Source organism: Humulus lupulus, chromosome 1, assembly GCF_963169125.1.
Source record: "Humulus lupulus chromosome 1, drHumLupu1.1, whole genome shotgun sequence".
NCBI lineage: Eukaryota > Viridiplantae > Streptophyta > Magnoliopsida > Rosales > Cannabaceae > Humulus > Humulus lupulus.
Window position 1 is genome coordinate 192,635,870 of NC_084793.1, and position 27,867 is coordinate 192,663,736.

The 27,867-nt window shown below is 34.6% G+C and overlaps 1 protein-coding gene across 1 annotated transcript; it reads right to left on the bottom strand.

The window, feature by feature from the left end:
- Positions 1-233: 233 nt before the first annotated feature.
- On the bottom strand, positions 234-5,395 carry LOC133825814 (uncharacterized). Its single transcript, XM_062258711.1, has 2 exons — positions 4,736-5,395; positions 234-290 (listed from the first exon to the last, which is right to left on the bottom strand). Exons 1-2 carry the CDS (start codon positions 5,393-5,395, stop codon positions 234-236), a joined length of 717 nt encoding a protein of 238 aa, XP_062114695.1.
- Positions 5,396-27,867: the final 22,472 nt, after the last annotated feature.

The following is a 27,867-nucleotide window of genomic DNA, read 5'->3' on the forward strand; positions in this document are numbered from 1 at the left end:
CCAAGGGAAAAACGGAAGAACAAGCTCGTCGACAAACGCTGGAGCCGAGAGGATGAACGCTGCTACGACGGAGGAGGGGGAAGCACGAAGAGCAGGATAGAACTAAGTTAGGGAACACCAAGGGTCCCTCTCTGATACCATAATACGAAGGATTGAAAGTAAGAGAAATGAAAACCAAAGCTTTATTATCTGAGTGAAAAACTGTAAGATTAGAAAGGAACCAGCTAAGGTATTTATAGAGAGGAGAAATCAAGAAACAGAACAAGAAAAACAAACAGACTGAAACAGAACTGAAACAATAAGTAAAACAGAAAAATATACACAACAGAATGAGAAACAAAGCCTAAGGGACTAAGTTGTAATAGTATTGAGTCTAATTTTTCGCGAGAGAGGTGAAATCTCATTAATATATATATATATTTGATGTGAAATGTCATTTAAAATCAAATTTCATGTCCCCATTCACATTTTCAAACAAAAAGTATGACAAAATTTCATACAAAAAGTTTCACGTCATTTTCAAACAAACAATTCACATTTTTTTTTTCTATAAATTCAACACTATATTTTTAAACAATATAATTAATTAATGGGCATTTATTCAATCCATCACTTCAAATTGAAGGACCAAATCTCTCATTTGATGTCAACCGTTGGATTCTCTTTTAATCATAATGGATGGTTAGATGATCATTTACTGTTCAAAAGTTAGTAAAATGCCCAACTGACCCATATCAACCTAATACTTGTTAGTTTTTTATTTTGGATATTTTCACTCATATAAATTTTTTAATACAGTTTTATATTATTAATACAACTATTTATGAGATTATTATTAAAAAATATGAATTTAATTTAATTTATCATTAAAGAATTTAATTAACTAAAATTTGTAGTTAAATTAGAAAATTAATCTTAATGAAAATTGATTAACAAAATTTCTAATAAATGAAAATCGTTTGAAATTTTGATCAACCAATCACATGTTTTGTAAAAAAATTAACACACAATGCAATCAATCATATTTTAATAAACAGGCTTTCACATATTAAATTAAGATTTTTAATTCATAATCACATTTTTATAAATACAATTTTATACTCGCGAACCAATCATGTCCTAAATAAGTTTAACTCATTTGTCATTTTTTTTCTTTGGGTGGAGGGCAAGTAATTTGTTTTTTTATTAATCTTATTTGCTTTACTGATTAATTTTAAAATCTATTAAATTATATACATATATAATGGTAATAATTAAAAATAGTAAAACTAGTTTAAATGGTTTTAAATTTATAAATATTTAATTTTACAAATAAAAAATATTAATGATAATCATTTTCTCATTTATTAATTTTTATGTTAAAAAAACATCTAATTAATTTTATTGTTAAATACATTAATAAAAATAATTGATGTTAAACATTCTATCATCTACAATAACTGATACTAAACATTCTACCATCTACAATTTTTTTATTTTATAAAAAGAACACTTAAAATAATTAAAATACGCAATTTATATGGCTCTACACTATATTATATTTTCCAACCTAATTAATGGTAATTCAATCTTCTCAAAATTAAAAAATAAGACTGACAAAAAAAACTTGTCCAAAAAAAAAATTAATACAAAACTCATACACAAAACAATTATAATATATATAAATTTTTATTACATTCTTCTTGTTTTGCGTTACGCAAACACAAGATTTAAATTATGTAGCCTTAGACATATGTTTACGTAACTACTATTGTAAATATATCAAACTTCATAATAGATTTACCATACAACCCTCAACAAAACACATTTTTGGACATAAAATGACACATATGCCCTCACATTTTAAAGCTACATCAAAGACTTTTAGTCAACCGGTTTCCATAACCGATTAGAGCCTGCTACCAAAGTATTGCTCAATCTCTCTTAATATGACACATGGCCTGAAGCTAGGACCCACCTCTCAAGGACTAAATCCTGTGAGGGATGTTAGAATTTGCCTTAATTAATAATATTAATATTTAACAATTAATATTATTAACTATTAATTTTTAATTAATTATTAAATATTAAAATTAATTTTATTATTACTCAACTAAATATTAAATAAAATTAATTATAAAAAGAAAATTTATTAAAATATGTGCATATTTTTCATGTCTCACTTTGCGAGACATGAAAAGGGCACTTTTCACAATCCCCAAATTTTATGACTAGTGCCGTCAAAAGCATTTCATATCCCTCAAAAAGTGACCTAAATGACAACTTGTGTAGTAGTGCCAAAATATTTTTAGAGCCAGCCATGAGTTTATAACAAATTAGATGACTCTCTACGGTTGGGCCATATGTATACCGAATAGAGCAAACTCCAATGCTCACTGCTCCAACGATTCTTACAGTACAAAAACAACTTGATAAGAGATCAGATCATGATACAATAATACTATAACAATTATAAAATCCATAAGCAAATATGAGTTTCTTACTCTTGTACCTTACATCTACATAGATTATAGAATGAGCTACTAACTATATCCACACATTTATACTTACTGCAACTAATGAGTTCTAAACAACTAATCTAATTTATTCCATGGGTGCAAGTGTAAATGCACCAATCTAATGAAATTCTTCAATGTCACTCTTTGTGGTGAACATTGGGCAGACGAGATTGCCTAAAAGGAACCGATACCAAATTCACAATAACAGGGCACCCAGTACCCCTCTAGCGGTTAAAGACAAAGCACAGCTGATATCATACACCGCATTTGGAAAAATCCTCAAATAATATTCGCGTAGGCCCTCGCCTCTACTGATAAAATATTTCAAATTCACATCTACTCAGGCTCATCGACTCTGCCGAAATAAATTTATAATTCACATTAGCATATGCTTATCAGCTCTGCCGGTATACACATTCAGTTGGCATTCATATAGGCACGCAGGCCTTGTAAGTAAAAGCTTAGTTGGAGCCCTGTCACAACTAGCATCTGTTGGCATAACTTCTCTTGCTTATATTTTCTACAACATCGTGTACCCTCGACTCTTTCGATAATATATTTCAAATCCATATCTGCGCAGGCTCATCAACTCTGGCAGTAAATAATTATAATTCACATCAACATAGGCTTTTCAGCTTTGCTGATAAACACATTCTGTTTGAATTCATATAGGCATGTGGGCCTTATAAGTAAAAGCATAGTTTGAACCCAGTCACATCTAGTATCCGCTAGGATAACCTCTCTTGATTAGATATTCCACAACATTGTGTATATATGTGCTTATCTTCTAACAAACAAGCATAAAGTGTATGTCTGTTGAAACCAAAAAGAAAAGATTAAACTTACCTCGTAAGTAAACTCGCATTAACGGATTTTCCCGTTTATGGCAGTTTAACACCGGTCCTTTTTAGCCTTGTTGTTTTCAATAAACAGACTTGCATTATTAGTTATGGAAATTCCTTAGACCTTTAACTATTTTTGGGCATTTAAATTTTCTCTTGTCATAATATGTTTCTTAAAGAAAACCAGGTTATGTACATTGTTCTAATAAATTGTCCTAACCTTACAAGTTTACTTAATCATGCTTACCCTTAATATATTTAACCTTAAATCATTAACCTTAGGTCCCATAATATATATCCATATCCACCATTATTACTTATCCTTAACTCCTTTTTTATTAAATTAAATTTAACTTGCTATTAGAAAGAAACTTTATTTTAGGTGCCTTAAAAATCACCTTAAAAATTAACCCTGTATAATTTATCTTAAAATTTGTGATTTAGAAATCATACTATGGTTTTAATTGGTCTTCGAAAGAAAAATTTTCTATTTAAAAACTATTTTCAAGGGAATCATAAAATCCATTAGGTTTATTTTATTTGCAAAAGGGTTGTATTATTTTCAAGGTTAAGGAATCATAAAATCCATTTAGTTCATTTTATTTGCAAAAGGGTTGTATTTTAATTTAACTTTCATTTAAAAAAAAAAATCTGATATTGATTTTAGGGCATTAGACCCAAACAATTAACCTTTGTCCAGATTTTTAATTTAAAAACCATAAAAAAATTGGGAATGAATATTTTACCAACATGTTTATTTTTAAGTCTAGTTTTATTATAAAGCTAGGCAATATAACCATGCTCGTGCGGTGTTTATAATAATTAGTATTACAATTATTTTTTGAAAAATAAGATTTTGATTTTTTTTGTAAAAATTTTAAGTTTTTTATTTTTTGTAGAATTTATAACTTAAGGAGTTGTTAATATTTTCACTAAATGAGTAACATAATATGAATCATGACCTTTTGATGTTTGAGAATCATATATATATATATATATTTGTTGATTTATTTTAGATTAACAATGAATATTATATTTAGTAAATAAATAAAAGACTTAATGTAATTCACTATTTGGGAAAAAAAAATCATATTTAGTATTATTTTGATTAGATGAGTTGTGAAACAAATAAGATAAGGAATAATATTGAAATTAGTTAATACTCATATTTTTTTTACTACTATGTTTGTGTAATGAAGTTGATATTGTAATTTACAATAATATAAACACATGTAGCTTCAATATATATATATATATATATTGTTAAAGATAGAATTGAACTATGTACAAATAGTTTTATTATATCATTTTCTAGAATAAATCATTTTTTTATGAGTGAGTATTTTGAAATACTTCTTTGTAAACAATATTTTTTATTAAGGTTGGGTCTCCCACCTCATCATATGCATTTACTATGATCAATCCTTCTCTTGTGGCAACTTGGGGCACAACAACATATAATTGACCGTGGGTGAATACTTGCTTAGGGAGGTACAAGCCAACATGTTTAAGAGATTGTCCTTGGCTTTTGTTGATTGTCATGGCAAAACATGGTGCCAAGGGAAGTTGTCGTCTATTAAACTTGAATGGCCATTTTGATTCATTGGGAGACATGATAATTCTTGGAATTGTGACATTATCACCAATATTTGTTCCATAAATGATGTCAACTCTAATGGACCATTTACCAAGATGCCTGATAATCAATCTTGTTCCATTGCATAGGCCTTCTATTTGATTTAGATTTCTAATGAGCATTACAGGAGCACCTTCCTTAAGTCGCATCTCATGATTAGGGATGCCATTAAATTTCAAACCATGCAAAAATTCAGCTGGATACAAAAGATCTTCATCATTTGTCTTTACACTTGCTTTGCATATACTGTCTGAGCTAAAATATGTTCTCCCTTCACCTGGTATAATATTCATAATCATCTCATTTAGTTCATAGACCATTTCATTTTTTGGTGTTAGTATTGCTCTTTCTGTCAAATATGCAGGATCGTTGTACTTTTGTAAAAGTGATGGGTAGATAACTTCAACTATGGATTTCATTGGATCTTGAGATGGATTTATGGCAATATTAGAAGGAAGCTTAATTAATTGTCTATCAATTTAATCATATAATAAACCATCTGCAATCTGCAACATCCATTTGTCAAAAGAAGCTATTTTAGCAGCCTCAAAACCAGTCAAGCTTCCATTATATAGCCTCATATTTTGGTTGAGCTCATATATTTTGGTTGAGCTCAAATATGATGAGTTAAGAGAAGCATCAACAATATCAGCTCTTGTACCTTTTGGGACAACTGGTAATATTTGTTAGAAATCACCACCACATACTATTGTAAGTCCTCCAAAAGGTTTGTTAGAGCTATTTTCAAACTTTGTTCTTAGAATATCTCTTATGGTCTTATCCAAAGCTTCAAAGAAAAACTTATTTGCCATAGGTGCTTCATCCCAAATGATCAAAGAAGTTTTCACAAGAAGTCCAGCTAGTAGGGTGCCTTGTCAAATTTCACAAGTCGACTCTGCTGTAACATTCAAGGGAATATGAAATCGTGAATGAGCTGTCCTACCATTAGGCAATAACAAAGCATCTATGCCTTAAGTTGCTACAGGCAAGACTATTTTTGTTTGTGATCTGAGCTTTGCAGTACTTGTATTCCATAAAAATGTTTCACCACACTACAACAAAATAGATGTTTTATGACTTTAATTGGGAGACATTGGAAGTCTACAATGTCTCCCACTTAGTGAGACGTTGTTGCTAGGGTCATTGTAGGTATATATCCCACGTCTCCTGTTGGGAGACGTGCCTCACTTCCCACGTCTCCCACTGGGAGAGGTGGAAAGTCAAACGTTGACTTTCCACCTCTCCCATTGGGAGACGTGGGAAGTCACTCACCTCTCCCAATGGGAGACGTGGGAAGTCCCTAGGAGACATCCCACGTCTCCCATTGGGAGAGGTGAGTGACTTCCCACGTCTCCCAATGGGAGAGGTGGAAAGTCAAATGTTGACTTTCCACCTCTCCCATTGGGAGACGTGGGAAGTCTCCCACCTCTCCCATTGGGAGACATTGAAAGTCTCCCACCTCTCCTAATGGGAGACATTGAAAGTCTCCCACATTTAAAAAAAATAAATTAAATAAATTTATAATTAATATTATTAATTTAAATTGAATAATTAATATTAATTAATTTAATATTATTAAATTAATTTAATAATTAATTAAATTGAAATAATATTAATTTAAATTTAAATTATTTTAATCTAAATTTAAATTAATTTAATAATCAATTAAATTGGAAGAAAAAAATATATTTGTTAGATATATACAAGAAATACAATATTTGTTAGAAATATTCAAAATGAACAAATATTGCATTGTGTATGAAGAAAGAGTTAAAAAATTAAAAAAAAAAACCTATCAACGAGGTCGGTAACTTTGGATTATCGGCAACATATATGTCGCCCATTCTTGTCGCAACTCATCAATTTGTGCCTCTGTATATGATGTGCTTGTTAGCTGCAAGAAATATAAAGTAAAATATATTAATTAATTATTTGATTACATTTATAGTTTCAAAAATAATTTGTAAATTTTAATTAATAATACTGTTTTCAAGTAATGCCCAGGACTCGCATGCTCAATCAAATCCTTCAACATCCTCATTAAGTAGTATCCACATGCCACATTGTCCGGTTGGTGTGGACACTAATTATTTAAAAATATGAGTAATTTATTATTAAATTGAAACTTTTTAAAAAATGCATACATATTATTCTACTTAATTATTATAAATGTTCAAAAATTTCTACTAAAGTTACTTACCTGAGGTTGCTTAATGCGTAGAGTATCAGGGATCTCGACATCAGGAAGATTCATAGAGAAAAAAATATTGAAAGCACTGACGATCACTGATACAATCTCCTCACGGTTATTTAGCTCTGAATTCACCGGATCACAACAATAAACATGATATGCATATGGTGCCAAAATAAGCAACATCCAATGTTCACTGTATAAGAAAAACAAAAAAATTATAGCTCAAATGTTAAACAAAGAAATTATTGATATGGGTCGGAAAAATGACAAGTTTTTAAACTTACCCATGGTTCCAAGGGACAAGCATAACTTGTTCTTTTGATTTTACGTCATTGCAACGTCTGAACAGATTCTGAACACGATCTTCGAATGAACTCCCTTGAGTGGCGACGATATTAGGATTGACAAATAAAAACTTATTTTGGCGACCTTGTTGTACCACATATCTGTAAATGAACCTAATACAAAAATATGAAAAATTGTTATATGAATGAATAAATCAAATTAGAAAATTAAATGAACAAACTTATTTGTCAGATATATACCTCATGTAGCTGACGAGTACTACTTGTCCAATCTTCTCCTTTCGAGCAAACTGAAGTATGTCATCCTTAAATATATAACAGTGAGACATATCCTGATCAAAAACTTCAGACTCTATGCCTAGATTGACACACTCGCCATCATCCCAATGAGATACGATATTCTGTAATCGTTCCAATGGAGTTTGGGCCAATTGTGTTGGAGGAGTTTGTTGTCGTCTTCTTTCTCGAGGTTGTTGTGTTGATGGAGCTCTTGGTCGTTGTGATCTGGTCCTACTTGTAGAGGGAGTCTGTATACAATTATATCAACAATTAAAAAAATTACAAACAAATATAGAATTGTAAAGATAATTATGTAAAAACATGGCATTACCTCATGAGTTACATCTTCAGATATAATGACAAAATCCTTAGGCCACGCTATTGGCGTCCCAATGGCCTGAGCAACTATGTACATGTCCAAATCAGGATATGCAAAAGGGAGAGGATAGGTTGGCTTAAGAACACTCGTAATCATAACTTGGAAGTTGTTGCCTGCCTCTCTTTCAATGAGTGTACCTGATGCAACAATGTTTGAAACCGAACCAATTGCTAATTGGCATGCTCGGCCCTGCATAAGAAACATATTATATACAAATAATCATGTTGAAGCAGTAAAGAAATTTATTTGGTTTCAGAATATTCAAGAAAGTTTAATTACCTCTTGCAAAAGCGGTTGTAGTGCAACAATGTGGTGTTCTGCTTGAGGCACTACTGGGTCCGGAGTATAGTAGGACGCCTGCGCTGGTGGCACTGGTGGGTCGGGCACATAGTATGATGATGGCGCTGGTGGGACTCCAACGTTAGATCCTGACCCGCTCTGTTGGGCCAATAATTTTCTCAAGAGCTCATCTTGTTGTTGAAGGCGCTCTTCTAGGCGTTGTGCTTGTTGACGATGCTCTTCTTCTTGTTTTCGAAATCTTTCTTCAAATTCCTTTCTAATGTCGTCATTCGAAGAAGAGGCTTTTGATTTATTTTTCGTTGAGGTAGGTGTTGGAGTATTCCAATATACTGAGTGGGAGACACCGTGTCCTCCAGCCCTAACACGTCCTCGAGGCTCAGGAGTGCCCAACGCCCTCGTCAGCACATCATCAGGGCCATCAGGTGCCCATTTACCCTCAGCTTGGAGTTGCCGGTAATGATCCTGTGAAACAATATTCACAGAAAGTTATATATATAAGCTAATAATTTGACATATCAACATTATTAAATATGAGCACTTACAATATTTTTTTGAATCTCAGAGGCCTCTCCAATTAGCTCTCCTTTTGCATTCCGATGACCCATGCTCCATAAATCTGCCCTATCAAGTTCAGTCAGACTTTTCCCACTTTGTTCCATTAACATCTCTTCAATACGCACATAGCCTCCTCTAGAGAGGTTGTGATTGTATTTATTCAGTGCTCGATAATTTTGCATCTCCTCTCTCTTTCTTTGCCACTCGGGAGTTAATCTTGAGTTCACAAACGCTAACCATTCATCCGGAGTTATGACATTCTCAAATCCAAATGGCAAAGCTGGCGGGAACTCATTTGGGTATTTTTTCAAAGCGTCGTAAACGTGTACCCTAGTAAGATTAGTCTTCCAATTTCGGAAGTACTTTCCCGCATCCTTCAACATCTGTTGCTTTTGTTTGGGGTCCAAATCATAAGTTTTCTGCAAGTTTGAAAGTAATAAGAAGCATATTATCAAAATAATATATATTTTAAAAACATTAAATGAAATATAATTAATAAAAATATACCTTCATTGTGTCCCATATTTTATTTTTATCCACCACACTAACATCTTTCCAACTGTTAATGTTGATGGACACAGTTGCTCGAACAACTGATCCAAGCTGTGATGAAACATTACTTCTAGATCCACCCACTAGTTGACCATACTCATTGTATTCAACAGGAGTAAGATGTCCTTCACTCCTTTTTTTGGTGTTTCTAGACATCCATGTACGTCCTCTCACAGATTTATTTTCTTGCTCCACTGACTGAGAATTAGGGCGTTGCTCTCCCTCATCAGAACTACCACCAAAAGGATCAGCCTCCATTTGTGAAACATAAATATCATTATCATAACAATTTTGGACACTCATAATCAAAAGATGAAACACATTGTGATAACAACTAAGAATTTCACATATCATAAACATATGAAACCTATTAAATGGTACCTCCCATGCACATCCAACGTCTCCCACTGGGAGACGTGCCACGTGTCCCACGTCTCCCAGTGGGAGACGTTGGATGTACCCATAAATCACTACCAGCCAATTTCCAACGTCTTCCACTATTTTTAATGTCTTCCAATTGTAACCATTAATATGCACTTTCAATGTCTTACACCATTAGCCATTTAAAATCCCTTCTAATTTTTAATGTCTTACACCAATGGTGTAAGACATTGTAGGGAGTCATTGAAAGTAGAATTTGTTGTAGTGACAGTACCGCCATGTCCATTGATAAAAAATAAATTGCCTTATTCATTCTCTACTGAATGTACTATTGGTTTATAAGCTGATTTTTGGCAAGGATTTAGAGCAGCAAATGTTTTCTCATGCAATATCTTAAATTGATCTCGGTCATAATCAAGCTCTTCATTAACCAATCTATTACCCGAGTCTCTTATCAAAGATGGATTAGGCAGGGGCATTCCATCTATATCTTTCAAACTTTTTCCCATATTCAGCATGATACTTTCAATCTCGATCAATGTGTATGCTTCAACTTGTTGTTCTGTTAGCTTAAGATCATTCATTCTAAATCTCTTCATTTGCAATGAAGTTATGTCTTCTGACAATGCAATATAATTAGATTTCCAAAATTGTGATGCATCAGAAACCTGACAGTGAATGAGTATCGTGACGAAAAGATGTCTTAATTCTTTTCCAGTTGCCCATATTGCAACTTAAGTCAAGCAATCTATCCACTCTTTATCATCATCTAACAATCCCAAAGCATAGCATGCGCCTTTAAAATTAGGATATGTCACCCCATTTATTGTTCTAATACTTTCATAAGAAGTGATTCCTTTGACAAAATTTAACAACATTCTCAAATAGAAGTGTTCTCCAGTCGAAGGATGCGCGAAGTAAATTCTTCCAATTGCCAATCCATTTTTTCTCCTAGTCCATGTTTTCTCCTTTGAATTCCAAACCCAACTTATAGGGAAATCCGAATAAGTTAGCTCTCGTGCATCATCATAATACTTGCTTGCCTCCAACCATTGAGTGAACTTTGTTTTTCCTATTCCTGGTATGCAAACAACATTTTCAACACATTTGTTTTCTTTGAATATTACTGTGTGCTCTCCAGGTAAATGGAATGGTAATCTTTCAACTGCTGGTTGTCTGCAATGTATGTCAAATTGGAATATTCTCTAGCAAGCTTCAGTTGCTGAGATATATCTGCAATCCAAATATGTTTTTATCTCATCTATTTCTTTGGCAGTGTCAATAGATTCCATTGTTGCAGTAGCTCTGTCAGACCCTTTATGAACATATTTGAAAAGGTTTTTGACTGATCTAGAGTAATTACAAACCTCGACATTAATATGTGCATCAAATTTGACAATCAAATTCCTGTGATAAGGGACTACATTTCGATTATCTAAAAGGACACCTTTCTTTTCGACATGAATACCTGTATTTCCCCTTTTGTAGACTTGAAAGCCATCTGTGTCGATGGTCGTTTGATCATTGAATTTTTTTGGAAAATGTTTTGTGCACTTATCTTGCATCATACATGGAGAGTTTGAATTGAGTTTTCCACAAGGTCCATGAATCATAACTTTATTGACGGCATTATAACCATCAGGATCAACATTTAAGTCTGGGATTTCCACGCTTATTATATTATCAATGTGGTCTGCTGAAGGATTTTTCAATGTTGAATGCAAGAAAAGTAGTATGTGTACATGAGGCAGTCCTCTTTTTTGGAACTCAATTGTGTATATACCTGCGACAACATAGATAAAAACTTAAATTTTAGAAATTTTTGTGGGAATTGTGAAATTGTTGTTTGTAAAAATATTTTTCATAAACAATTGAGTTGAGTTTGTTGTAGATACAAATGTGAAATAAACTTACATGTGATTATCTTTCCAAACGATTGTTCTTTTTTCAAATCGTGCATTAGTTAGACTAGCTTTATCTCAAATACTTTGCATATGATATCGACCCAGTTGTTATCGTCTTTTGGCCTATTAAATGGATCATGTCATTTATTTCTGGCCACTTTGGGTTGCAAGTGAAAGTAAGAAATAAATCAGGATATCCTGCCCATTTACAAATTGCCATAGCATCTTGATAATTTTGTACTCTATATCGTGGTCCCCCAGTGTGTGACGGAGGGAAAATAATTTATTTTCCCACTTTTGAGCAATTTGAATCACCACGATGAATAGTGTCCATTAAACCAGAGAAAAAGTCTGATTTGAGTTTTTTTTTGTTATTTCGTATCCAACGAAATCTTTCTTCTTCAATTGCCAAGTAAGAATCAACTATATATTGTTGCAGTATTCAACCAGATCGAAGAAGAGTATGACCCTCATTTAATCTTTGTTGAAACCTAAAGCAATAATGTTGCCTCATTGCCAACTTTTGCCTCTTGGAAGAGCTTTCAGTTACGTCTCTAAAAGTATGCCAAGTCTATATCCATCTTCACCATAAGGGTGTATTAATGGGTGCATCATAGACATGAAACTTGGATGCAGATCTGTGATTCTCTGAATTCCTTTAGTTCGGTGCTCTATAATAACATCACATTCGAAGTTCGCTTCACTGAAATCACCAACTATTAAGCCTGCTACTTCAGATGATGTTGGCATATTGTATTGACGGCCATCTATTGTCCTGCTACTTAGGAGTCGTAAACGAAACGTAGATTCTAGTTGTGCTTTGAATCTATCCCTTGCCATTCTAAAGGATTTAACCAAATTATTATGTTGATCCAACATTTGAGATAATTCATGAATGATTTTGTGTTCAATCTCTATCTTCCTCCCGTGTCTTAGTAGTGTATCCATTCAGTTTCCTATCTCATTTTCAGTATCATATATATATATAGTTGAGCAAATTGTGGTTTTTTTCCAACTTCTGGCAACAAAGAACCAATGTGATGATAATTCTGTCCACTCATCCAGAAAATATAAGGACCTGCTGGGGTGCTTCTTGCAATAATGGTATCTGCACACGTCCTTCCAGACAACAAAATGTGAATTTGGGATGGGAGACCTTTTGTGTTTTCTTTGTCCGTTCCTCATACCATAAAATGGCACCACAATATTGACATGTGTAGGAAGGGATTCCAAAATTCCAAGGTGTTATATAATGAGCTGTCAATTGAACAAATAATAATATATTAAAAAATAAATGATGTAATTTCGTCCAACTAAATATGGTAAGAAAAGTATTATAATACCTCTATTTATCCTCGAACTGGACAGGATTAAGTCCATGAACGATAACTTGTTGTTTGAGCTTTTCAATTTCTTTGTTTGCGTCCTCATCATTGGATCGAATTATAACTATATTACCAATAAAACATAAGTTACATAAATATTCCTAAATATACTAATATTATCATTAATTCTACATGTATTTTTATGTAAAGAGGTACCATTATGGGAGCTTGCACCATCTTGTGAGAAGTATGTGGACTCATGTATGTTTTCATTAAAAGAGAAGCACACTCTTTTTAGTGGTCCATGTTGAATTGTATAATTTTATAATTCCAAAAACAAAGAATAAGTTATTAATTTCTAATATTAGAAGCAATACAATAATTAACAAAACTCAACAAAAGTAAATGTTAATGTACCTGTATGAAGTATGTGTTTTCCTTTAATTTTTTTTATTGTTTTGATCATTATGTCATGATTTATTATTTTCATTTGTAGTTGTACCATGTGATTGGAGGAGATTCCCACCTGAAACATATTACAAACATGTATTAATATACATTTAAAAAATGTTTATATTTATAATAAAGATTATGTTTTGTTTTAATTGTAAGTAGAAATAAATAAATGATTATGGAGAATATCTTACAGTTTGATTGAAGCAATCTAGTGTCACTTCTAATGTTGTCCAACTTCATAAATTTTATGAAAAATTTCACAACTTGAAGGGTCAAGATGATTCTCTTATTTAAATCATGTTTGTATTTATCTTGGATAATTTGAATTTTTCGCTTCAACCTTGTGTGTTTGCATATAGTTTTTTGAATGATAGGTAAGTCATCATTTATTGTATATGATATTGGACATTTAAGGCATATCTCTTGAGTTTTAATTTATGAATCCTTTCATGTCGAGCTAAAGATGAAAGTTGATATTGCAATAAAGAAATTTATTGTAGAACATTGCTTAAGTGACCATAATCTTTTATAATGGCATAAATCAATTCCATGTACTCTGCTCCCTCACAAAAAAAAAAGTACAAAATTAGTGAAAAATGATAAAAAAAATAATTAAAAAATTGTGTCATTCAGCATAGAAACTATACAAGTGAGAATTACTAAATGCTACAAATTTTTTTAATGCATATTACGAAATTTGATGAAATATTTTCTCAATCTAGCTAATTATAAAGATTATATTTAAGCAGACAATAATAGTAATTTGTACAAAATCTTATCAGTACCTGAAGAATGCGAACTTTGTTGTTGTCTCTTCATACTATTGTGTTGATTGCTAAAATTGGAACTATCCTAAGTAGATTGTATCATAATTAAATAACATGAAAATAGTTCGTTAGGAAAACTGGTTACGCAAATTAAAAGTGACAATATGTAAAAGCAATAGTAGTAATAATAATTGAAAAAGAATTATCACTAAAAACAAGAAGAGTAGAAGTGAAGAAGAAAGTGTTTGAAGTAATAGCCCGCAAATAATACATTGAAAGCACTTTCAGAAGAAGAGAAGAAGAATGAAAGAGGTTTTGAGATTTGATGCTTGTTGCTTTGCTATAAATATATGTAAACTCTAGTAAATAGTGCATAAAAAGGACATGGGCATTATAAATAAAAGAATTAATATATCTTATTTATGTTTAAATATAAATATAATATTATAATTATAATTATTAGTAAAAATGAATTTAAAAATTAGATTAAAAAATTAATATATCTTATTTATGTTATAATTATAATAACATATAATACCTGTCCAATTTCATAAAGTTTAAATAAGATAACTAATAATTGAATAAGTATGATTCATTATATTGTTTAAAAGAGTATACTAATATATATATATATATATATTGTTTGACATTTATATATATTTATTTTTTTTATTAAATTTTTTTAAGTTATATATAAACTATGTATGAAAGCAACCTCAGTAGATTGATGTCGCAATTTAATTTAAATTTCAAACAAAGAAAGAAATGGAAATATCAAAACAAATAAAAAGATAATACTATTATTAAAAAATTAGTTATCAATAAATATCTTATTTAAATTCAAATCAATATGAATTAATTAAATATCAATTTATATAAGATGAATTTTAATTATAATTTTTGGAAAATTAATTATGACTAAATATCTTATTTATATATAAAATAAAAGATTTTAAATTTGAAATATCAAAATAAATAAATATAGAATAAAAAATCTTGAAGATAAATGATATGATTGATTTTTTATTGTAATTATTAAAAAAATATTTATTAATACATATTTTATTTAAATTAAAATAAAAATAAAAATAAAAAAATGAGAAAAAATAACATCTCATCAACATATATCTCCTCAATATTTAAATTCTTATATGTTTCTCTCTCTTTTTTTTCAAATATATAATATTAATATTATTAAGATAAGTAATATTATTGAATATATATATACATATATAAAGTTGGTAGTATTATAATCGTTTTGTTTGGAAATAATTTTCATATTGCTTAATAATAATAATAATAGAGAATAATTATTATTAACAGTTGGTACTTTATTAGTTAAATATTGCACTATAATATCATAAAATTAAAATCCCAAAATTTAAAATTGCACTATAATATTTTAAATTCAGCAATTGTTAGAGCATTTATCACTAACCTAAAATAGTTTTTTTTTTCTAATAAAAAAAGAAAAATAATAAATTTTTTATTAGTTATGTGTCTTCGAATAGAATTAGCATAATAAGAATATTGTATATGTCAAATTTGGTTATTCAGAGTATACAAGTCCCACTTGCAAACTACCTAATTGAAATGATAACCACTTGAGTTTAGCCATAATATATAAATAATATTAAAGTAAGAGATCTACCTATGACCCTTTCCTTCATGTCCAAGAAGAAAGAAAGAGCGTTAAACGATTAAATTTTAATGGTAGTTCTGGAATCTTAAACAGACAATTGGGGATAAAATGTAACGCCCTAAACTCCAGAGACCGTTACGGTGCATTTTAAACAGTGCTAAACTCGCTAACCGAGTCATTTGTCCATAATCGTGTAACTAAGTATGATTAGCAGTTTAAGAAGTAAAATTTTTGGTTAAGATGTAACGTTCCATTAGAACGTTTACTGTATACATTGGGATCCCAAAAATATAATTTAAAAGTTTATTACAACAAAATATTTACGGCCAGTCGATCTAAGCGACAAAACAGGGTTTAACCCTAGTTCCTCTCCTTCAAACCTCGGCCGTGGCGGTCAAGCAGCTGCATATGTACACATCGTCACCTAAGCTCTCCAACTCAAGGATGGTCCAGCTTTCTTTTGCCTTTACCTGCACCACATAGCACCCGTGAGCCGAATCCCAGTAAGAAAACTCAATATGCTCATGAGCTATCATATCATAATATCAAATCATATATGGCATGCCTAGCAAATATAGTTCTATTCAAGCATGCAAATAAACTCAGATAATGCTGGGGAATCTAGGATAAGAAATCATTCCCTCCGGATTGGATGACTATTAAGTCAATCCTAATCAGATGAGTGATTTAATACTTTAAGTTCTGGTAAACCATACTGAGTGACTGGCAAGCAAGTCACTACGGGGCTCAGCACCTAAAGCCATGCAAATGATGATCAGAATGATCATACAGAGCTTATAGCTCTGAACATATGAGTGACTATCACTTTGAGGTTCTGTTCAACCATAATGTGTGACTGCCAAGCAAGTCACTACGGGGCCCGGTACCCATAGCCGTGTGACGGAATTGTCACCTGGGCTTTCCTACAATGGCTATAATCAGATGAGTGACTGATGGGTAAGTCACCAGCTTAGACAGATGAGTGACTGATGGGTAAGTCACACGGAGCTTGGCACCCATAGCCATGTGACTAAATAGTCACTGGGCTTGCTGGCCCTGGCTCTAAATGACTAGCCTTTGGCTAGACAAGCGCTTTTAGTATCATCGAACATGAGGTCGATCCGGCATTAACGCTCTTCTGAGGCATTTAATGCAGATGTCGACTAGATCTAATCTTTATTGGCTTGCGTTGAACACGCTAAGGCCGTTCTTGAATTATGAGTCAGCACTGTGTGACCAGTGACCAGTACCACTGCCGAACTTGACTAATGAGTCACAGCTTCACAGTTGATACTGACATCTTTGTCAATTCTGAATATTCAATCAATGCCATACACAAGTAAGCAATGCTATCAAACATGTATCATATGTCAAATATCCAAATACAGGGCATTCAGCATGCTTACTTAACAATTGCTAGCATAATTAGGATCATGCATAAACATAGAGACTCAGGTTCTAAACAACCTCAAATTCAATATTCATGGCATGCCCTAGTCATATGTTTCTCGTGCATCACACTTAAACATCCAACATGCCTCCATAATAACCATATACAAGTGAGCAAGATTGCTAAGCATTCAATATGCTCTCAATGTTCTCATTTAAACATCCAACATGCATCATGAATAACCATGCATGTCACATATGGGGTACAGTTTTCTTACCTCTGGGTCGAGTGAGAAATAGCAATTGAACGACCCTTGAGAACGATCAATCCTTTGATCCCTTAGCGGTCACCTAGTCATAACCAAATATGGGATTCCATCAATAAAATCAATAATAAAGGTTCCCAGACCCAGGCCTAGCCTCTGGGACATCAAATCCCACTAAACCGGGCAGTAGGAACGATCCTGAGGCCTAAGGTTTGAGTTCCTATGAAAAAAACACATTTTTGGCCAAAAATATCTTAAGGGTCATGGCCCTACTTCCACCATGCCGTGGCTCGCCTCTCAAACAGAGGCGCCAGCCTCAAGCTCCTGCACCCAATGCCACAGCATTGCCTCCCAAGTGCGGCAACATTGCCTCCCAGCAGCCAAAAACCCATGTTTTCTCCCATCAAAACCTCATCTTTTCCCCTCTTTTAATCCTTCCAAAAACTTACTCAAACATCTCCAAATCCAAACCAAGCATCCCCACAACACAATCTACATTCCCACAACAAAACCCAAACTTTGAACCACCAAAAACCACACCAATTACTCAATTCTATAATCAAAAGTTCTAACTCAAAAACCAAACTGAAACTCCAATGAAAACAGAGCAAGAACAAGAGATTCTATGGCTAAAATCTCACCTCAATCTCAGCTTAGCATCCTCTTCAATGGTAGAGCATAACCCGAAACCCTCACGGCTTGGTTCCTCAAAAAGAGCTCCAAAATTCAAAGAGAAATGGAGAGGAAATGGTGTACGGGAGAAGAAAGAGGAGGTGCTCTGTTTTTTCTACAGCCTTCTAAACTTTAATGGCTGAAACATATCTTTTAAGGTGAAAAGACCTAAATGCCCTCAAGTCTAAATAAAAGCCTTAACAACCACCAAGGGTAAAACCGTCCTTTCCCGCCTATTTCGTTAATTATAATTAACACCCTCCAATTCCTGTTATTCTCAATATTCTCAAATGCCAATAAATCACATCCCATTACCCTTTAATTCCTGGCAATGTTCTAATCACCAAATTACCTCGAGACTCACCCCGAGCCCTAAAACCAACCCTGTTATGACCAGACTGATAACTTGCATTCTGAGATCTCATGCCGAATGGCTCGAATAAATCCACATTGTAATGTGGCCTTATCAATTAATCACAAACATGCACTAAAATGCACTAAAATGCACAATTATGCCCTCAATGGGCCAAATTACCAAAATGTCCTTATAATAAAATGTGGACCCATATGCATGCATTTATCATCATATAATAATATAATTCAGATAAACATGCATATAATCATTTAATGGCATAATAAATCAATTATGGCCCTCCCGGCCTCCTAATCAAGGTCATAAACCTTATTAGGGATTTTGGGGCATTACAACTATCCCCTCCTTACAGAAATTTTGTCCTCGAAATTTATCTGAACTGTCCGGAATATCAATTCCGCATAACTGATTCCAGTTATTCAGGTTGCTCCCTCGACCCCACTGTCTCTATAACCTTACCTTGACTCAAGGTATAACTTTGTTCCTCAGAACTTTATCCTTTCTATCTCATATCTGAAATCGTTATTCCTTACATAATAATTTAGCCTCAATCTCCAGATTCTCATAACTCAACTCATGAGTTTCCTTTAACCCATGTCCTCAGCATGGAAATACATACTACACTGTATACAACTAACGGTGCCAAAGATAAGGCTGATCCAAAGTCAACCTGATCAGTCCTATACAGGACTCAAACTGTCATAACAATCTAGGGCTCAACTTGCCCTTAACCTCTCACCCCTTTCCATGGTGATACTTTAATGAAGATACAATCTTCTGCTTGAAATTCCATGTTCCTGCTTTTCAATTCAGTAACACTTTCCCATTTACTCTGAGAAGTGAGCATCCAAGCTCCAACCTCTAATAATCTCAATGGTCCCCTGAACAATCTCATGATCCAGATATAACATCTCACCCATCTCATACCAACGAATTGGTGATAAACATTCTCTATCATACCTTATCTCATAAGGTACCTTTCCAACACTGGATAACTGTCTCTCTCTCTGATTTACCATCAGTCTGAGAATAATGAACTACACTGAATCCCATCTATATACTTATCACCTTTCTTAACCCTTCCAAAACCTGGAAGTAACAATAGAGTCTTCATCTGATAAGATAGACCTTGAATTCCATGAAGGTGCACTATCTCTTTCTCACATAGAGATCTGAATACTGATTAGCTGTATTATTCATCCTTGCTGACAAAAATAAACTCACTTAAACACTGGTTCGCAATGACCCAAACCAATTCACGCTGACCCACTAACCTGGGAAATTCCACTGTGAAACCCATCGCGGTGTTTCCTTATTCCCATTACCAAATAGTCAAAGGCTGCAATGGTCCTGTTGACTTCCGATACTCTGTCTTGACCTGCTAACAAGTTAAGAACTTTACCACGCATTCCATTATGCCCCTCTCCATCTCAGGCCACCACTATAAAGCTTTCAAACTCGGATACACTGACATGATGCCTGAATGAAGAGAATAAGAGAGTAACATGAGATTCATCTAGAATCTCCCAATTAATCCCAGTGTCCATCAGATCCCAAATCTGATCCTTATACCTCAATAAATTCATACCTGACACTGTTTAATCCTTAGCTAATCCAACTAAGACTTTCCACTCAATCTTTCTTATCTGTGGTTCACTTAATCATCTTTCCTTTTTAATCCTCTCTGCATTAGTAATCTCAAGCATAAAACTGGTCACCTGGCCCACCAGAAACTCTACTCTAGTTCTGGTCAGATCCTTTATCCCACATGTTACAAAGGCAATCACTTCTCCCTGTCACTGAGGTGTCATAACCACCTACTAACTGATTCTGATCTACAAGAAGACTCAGAACTCTTTCCCAAGACACATGTAACATCCTTACTACCCAAGGAAACTCCTGCACCTAAGGCGTTTTTTTACCTTGGCAAATCTCCACAGAGAATACACCACAATACCATCGTCCAAGATGATCTCAAATCTCATTCAAATAAACCTTTGAATGCTCTGTCTATCTAACTCATCAAGATAACTCAACATTAATTTCCCTCTCAAATATAACTCAGCACTCCCAGGGCTCTTATTTGTTATAAAACAATCTTCTGATTAATCTTCTCCCTGGTCTCTAACTGGTACTAACCAGATCCAAGATCCACCTTAGAGAATACCATCTCACTCACTAGCTGAACCTTTAATTCTTACAACTCTGCTGGGCCATTCAAAACAGTGCCCTAGACCTGAATCCATTCCTGGCACCAATCCAATCACCATTCTATCCTTTTTATGCAAACACAACCCCGACTAATCCCCTGGAAGTACATTCAGATACTCACAGACTACTCCAGTCTGTCCTGACCCTGCTGGCACAATCTAAGTGGTATCCACCACACTAGCTAAGAGTTCCATGCATTTCTCTGCCATAAAACTCTAGCTCTCACTACAGATGTCATCAGCATACCAAATCTGTGCATAGTGCCAACTGTCACAAGGCTTTCCGCTCTCAAGCCCAAGAGATACTATTCTTTCCTTGCCATTTAAAATTGCCCCCTACTTACTTAACTAATCCATATCCAGGATCACCTCAAAATCAATCATAACCAACCTTATCATATCAACTGGTGAGTCCTTTTCATCATAATCCACCTCATCTCTTAAATCACCAGTACAATATTACTTTCCCATCATAACATAACCATGCAATCTGCATACTAACTTTATGCTTCTCTATATATGCAACAAAAAAGGAATAGCATGGCGCCAAAACCAGTCAGCACAATACAAAATCAGAACTAGAAAGCTGACCTGCCACCCCTGATGAACTAGTCTAAGTCTCAGACTCTGACTACCTCGAAATAAACACTCGAGTTGGAATCAAGCTGTCCATCCCCTTTTGCTCATTATCTCCTAGCCTTGGGCAATCCTTCTTGAAATGGCCAACCATGTCACATAAGAAACATGCCTTTGCTCGGCATTCCCCCAGATGACGCCTCTTGCACCGAGTGCATATTGGATAAGTCTTCCAGCTTTTCTTCTTGCTTGCTCCAATAAATGGAGGTACCACTATCTGAGCTCCGTGCTCCCTATCACTCTTCTTCTCACCTCTTATGCTCTCAACAATAAGAGCATTTTCTACCACCTGAGCATAGGTAGAGATTTCATGCACTAGGGCAACTCTAATGCCCCGAGCTATTCGAGGATTCAATCACTGAACAAACTTTTCCTTTCGAGCCACATCTGTGGGTACCATGTCCAAAGCGAACTTGGCCAACCCATCAAATCTGTTAACATACTCGGTTACTGATGCCTTTCCCTGAACGAGATTCACAAACTCATTCATCTTAGCAGTCTTGGCTGCATCACAATAATACTTCTCATTGAACGGCTGCCTATATTCTTTCCAGTCCATCACAGCTGTGTCTCATGTCTGGGATACTACTTCCCACCACGTTCGGGCATCATCCCGCAGTACAAATGTAGCACAGATCACCCTATCGTGACCCACTAGCCCCATACTGTCCAAAATGGAACTAATCACGCCCATCCATTGCTCAGCTCTGAATGGATCTAGGCCACCCTCGAAGATTGGAGGGTAATACTCCTGGAATCTTCCACAGAGAAATTCCCATCTATTCTCAACCCTAGGTTGAGCCAAAGCTGATGCCACTCCTGGCATAACCAAGGAAGCAGTGCTCCCCAACAGATTCCGTTGTTGCTTCAAACACCTAATCTCTTCCTCATGCCTCTGCAATCTTGATTGCATATCTATGAACATATGTTGAAAATTCATAGGAGCAGATGAAAAACTAATACCCTGGCTGTAACTTCCAGCCTCATTATAACTACCACCAGGCCTCATTATCTGCCTTGGATATAAACCTGCTGATTGAATTTGTAGTCAATAACTTGACCCATTAAATATGATGAGCATATCAAAAGCTTTCCCCAAGGGAGCAATCTTACCACACCACATTCACAAGTCACTTACGGTGCTAAAAACATGCCCATGGCATTCATACATCAATCATAATCCTTGCTCTTCCAACATTCATACCATGCCTCCAACTCCAGCATGCATATATCACAATTATAAAATCATCGAGTAGGTAATCATATGATCACATTCATATATATATATATATTCACGGAGCATATAATCAAATTGTCAAGAGCCAAGCTCTATCAGAATCTCATGCTACCTAATACAATGTGCAGGTAAAGCATTTACATTCTATTTAAGAAGTTAAGCACATAACTACATAAATAACTACCATTCCCTGAGTGAAGCTATCTTCAGTAACGGGTGTACATGCCCATCTTGTCTTCAGGAACGCATAAACCTTGGCAGGCTCTGATACCAAATTGTAACACCCAAAACTCTAGGGACCGTTACGGTGCACATTTTAAACAGTGCTAAACTCGCTAACCGAGTCATTTGGCCATAATCGTGTAACTAAGTATGATTAGCGATTTAAGAATTAAATTTTTTGGTTAAGATGTAATGTTTCATTAGAACGTTTACTGTATACATTGGGATCCCAAAAATATAATTTAAAGATTTATTACAACAAAATATTTACAACCAGCCGATCTAAGCGGCAAAACAGGGTTTAACCCTAGTTCCTCTCCTTCAAACCTTGGCCATGACGGTCGAGAAGCTGCATATGTACACATCATCACCTAAGCTCTCCAACTCAAGGATGGTCCAACTTTCTTTTGCCTTTACCTGCACCACATAGCACCCGTGAGCCGAAGCCCAGCAAGAAAACTCAATATGCTCATGAGCTATCATATCATAATATCAAATCATATATGGCATGCCTAGCAAATATAGTTCTATTCAAGCATGAAAATAAACTCAGATAATGCTGGGGAATCTAGGATAAGAAATCCTGCCCTCCAGATTGGATGACTATCAAATCAATCTTAATCAGAAGAGTAATTTAACACTTGAGGTTATGGTAAACCATACTGAGTGATTGACAAGCAAGTCACTAAAGCTCTCAGCACCCAAAGCCATGCAAATGATGATCAGAATGATCATACAGAGCTTATAGCTCTGAACAGATGAGAGACTATCACTTTGAGGTTCTGTTAAACCATAATGAGTGACTTCCAAGCAAGTTACTACGGGGCCCGGTACCCATAGCAGTGTGATGGAACCATCACCTGGGCTTTCCTGAAATGGGTCTAATCAGATGAGTTATTGATGGGTAAGTCACATGGAGCTTGGCACCCATAGCCATGTGACTAAACAGTCACTGGGCTTGCTGGCCCTGGCTCTAAATGACTAGCCTTTGGCTAGACAAGCGCTTTTAGTATCATCGAACATGAGGTCGGTCCGGCATTAACGCTCTTCTAAGGCATTTAATGCAGATGTCGACTAGATCTAATCTTTATTGGCTTGCGTTGAAGATGGTAAGGCTGTTCTTGAATTATGAGTCAGCACTGTGTGACCAGTGACCAGTACCACTGCCGAACTTGACTAACGAGTCACAGCTTCACAGTTGATACTGACATCTTTGTAAATTCTGAATATTCAATCAATGCCATACACAAGTAAGCAATGCTATCAAACATGTATCATATGTCAAATATCCAAATACAGGGAATTTAGCATGCTTACTTAACAATTGCTAGCATAATTAGGATCATGCATAAACATAGAGACTCAGGTTCTAAACAACCTCAAATTCAATATTCATGGCATGCCCTAGTCATATGTTTCTCGTGCATCACACTTAAACATCCAACATGCCTCCATAATAACCATATACAAGTGAGCAAGATTGCTAAGCATTCAATATGCTCTCAATGTTCACATTTAAACATCCAACATGCATCATGAATAACCATGCATGTCACATATGGGGTGCAGTTTTCTTACTTCTGGTTCGAGCAAGAAATAAAAATTGAACGACCCTTGAGAACGATCAATCCTTTGATCCCTTAGCGGTCACCTAGTCATAACCAAATATGGAATTCCATCAATAAAATCAATAATAAAGGTTCCCGGACCCAGACCCAGACCTAGCCTCTGGGACATCAAATCCCACTAAACCGGGTAGTAGGAACAATCCCGAGGCCTAAGGTTTGAATTCCCATGCCAAAAACACATTTTTGGCCAAAGAGATCTTAAAGGATGCGGCCCTACTTCCACCATGCCACGGCCCGCCTCCCAAACAGAAGCGCCAGCCTCAAGCTCCTACACCCAAAGTCGCGGCATTGCCTCCCAAGCGCCGCAACATTGCCTCCCAGCAGCCAAAAACCCATGTTTTCTCCCATCAAAACCTCATTTTTTTCCCTCTTTTAATCCTTCCAAAAACTTACTCAAACATCTCCAAATCAAAACCAAGCATCCCCACAACTCAATCAACATTCCCACAACAAAACCCAAACTTTGAACCACCAAATACCACACCAATTACTCAATTCTATAATCAAAAGTTCTAACTCAAAAACCAAACTGAAACTCCAATGTAAACAGAGCAAGAACAAGAGATTCTATGGCTAAAAACTCACCTCAATCTTAGCTTAGCATCCTCTTCAATTGTAGAGCATAACCCAAAACCCTCACAGCTTGGTTTCTTGACTTGGTTCCTCAAAAAAAGCTCCAAAATTCAAAGAGAAATGGAGAGGAAATGGTGTACGGGAGAAGAAAGAGGAGGTGCTCTGTTTTTTCTACAGCCTTTAAGCTTTAATGGCTGAAACATATCCTTTAAGGTGAAAAGACCTAAATGCCCTCAAGTCTAAATAAAAGCCTTAACAACCACCAAGGGTAAAACCGTCCTTTCCTGCCTATTTCGTTAATTATAATTAACACCCTCCAATTTCTGTTATTCTAGGTATTCTCAAATGGCAATAAATCAGATCACATTACCCTTTAATTCCCGGCAATGTTCTAATCACCAAATTACCCCGAGACTCACCCCGAGCCCTGAAACCAACCCCGTTATGACCAGACCGATAACTTGCATTCTGAGACCATCTCATGCCGAATGGCTTGAACAAATCCACATTGTAATGTGGTATTATCAATTAATCACAAACATGCACCAAAATGCATGCATTTATCATCATATAATCACAATTATGCCCTCAACGGACCAAATTACCAAAATGTCCTTATAATAAATTTTGGACCCACATGCATGCATTTATCATCATATAATAATATAATTCACATAAACATTCATATAATCATTTAATGGCATAATAAATCAATTTTGGTCCTCCCGGCCTCCTAATCAAGGTCATGAACCTTATTAGGGATTTTGGGACATTACATAAAACCTGACGAATCTTGCTCTAAAGCATCTAACTTGTTAGCCTTAAACAACCTATTGTCAATCCAAGAAAAATTGCACATGCTCATATCATCATATACTATGTGTAAATGATAAAATATCTATTTTTTCGCAAAAGAATCAAAGTGTAGTCTATTTTCTTATTAAATAATAAAAATATATTTTAAATTCCATCGTTGAATAATAAAAAATAGAAATAACACTAAAAACTAAAAAATGTATCTAAAAAAACAATATATTTTTTTTCTTTATTGAGTATTTCCATTATCACTAACTTCATCATGATCATCAACCATATGTAACATTAAAATTTTTTTTCCTTTCTTCAATTGATGTTGTCGTTCCAATGTCTCATCTAGCATGAAAACCTTTGATACTGTAAAATTTTGAAGTTCCTCTTTTAAATTATAGTCATTCAACCTCAACTTGTAAACAATATATTTACCACAAAGGCTTTGAATCTCTACAGGAACATCATTATTATTTGAAGACAATTCATTAAATAATTTGTGCGCTGATGTATATAGTAAGTTTTTAGCCACAACATTAAATAAGGCCAAAGTAGTGTTTGCAGTTTTGTCGATGACTTTTATATGTATTTGTTGACCCACAATTTGGCCAACGACACGGAGTCAAATATACGACAAAAGATAAAACAGCAAGTAAGAAAGATAATCCAATGGAAGAGAGAAAACACCAAGGATTTATAGTGGTTCGGCCCCAAAAGTTGGTAATGACTTACGTCCACTTAGTGCTATTATTAAGATTGAATCTCAAAGCCGTGATCAAAGAACTAGAGTTCTTGAGTTTCACAAAACCTTGGAGGAAATACAATAAAACGATGGATAATTGCACTATAGCTCTCTTTTTTTCTCTATCTTAGCAAAAGGATCCAAAAAAAGGTCCCTTCCTTGAGCTATGTCATGCATATTTATAGGCTCAAGGAGGGTTACATGGGCCAATAGGCCATATCTTTCCTTAATAACCGCATATCAAGGTCATAATGAGGAAATATTCAATGTATTAACTATAAGATTACAGTGTAAGAAGGAAACAAATCAAGTTATACGACCAGCCTGGTTGTATCTAAAAGTTAAGCCCTGACGAAGCGGTGTGCTTCTGGTCGATAGTCGAGCAGTACTCTCTACCACGTGTCAACTACGTAGGAGAAATCCTTACCACATCATCAGTAGCCGTTTTTAGGGTAAACATTTGCCCCCGAAGTTTATTTATTACGACCAGCAATAAGTAAACTTAGGAAACTGACTCTTCGAATACCCCACGAAATCTGTCAGAGCCGCCCATGCTTTCTCAAAAAAGGTGACCAATCATGTCTAATCAAGTCTTTTCAGTTTCCCAATAACTTGTCTGACGGCTATCACACTTCCCCATGCCTTGAAAAGTTACCCTTTATGATTACCTTGGTAACCGCTCCTATGGCTAACATAAATAACCCTTCAGAATCAGTTTTTACTTTTTACACTTAAACTTTATCCTCAAGATAACTGAAGAACCGGGAGCTATATTTCCAGAAACCCAGAAACTCAGACAGATCACGAATCTCTTGCCCAGCCGAATCAACTTAGCGCCCCAGAACTTTACTCCATCTTTCATACAAGTACGTTTCTTCAAACCTTTCAGTCGTTAATACGCCATGCAATACTTGTTTATCTCTATTTCTGATTTCTGAGTTCTTGGAGATATTTACTGTTCTTGACTGAAACTGTTTTGGGGAAATTGTGAATGTTAACCGATGCTTGAAAGGGTGATGAAATAACGTCTTGTAGGAGTTAAGAGCCAGTTTGGTAGTCGAGATTGTAGACTTAGGGCGTAAAATTGAAGTAAAAAT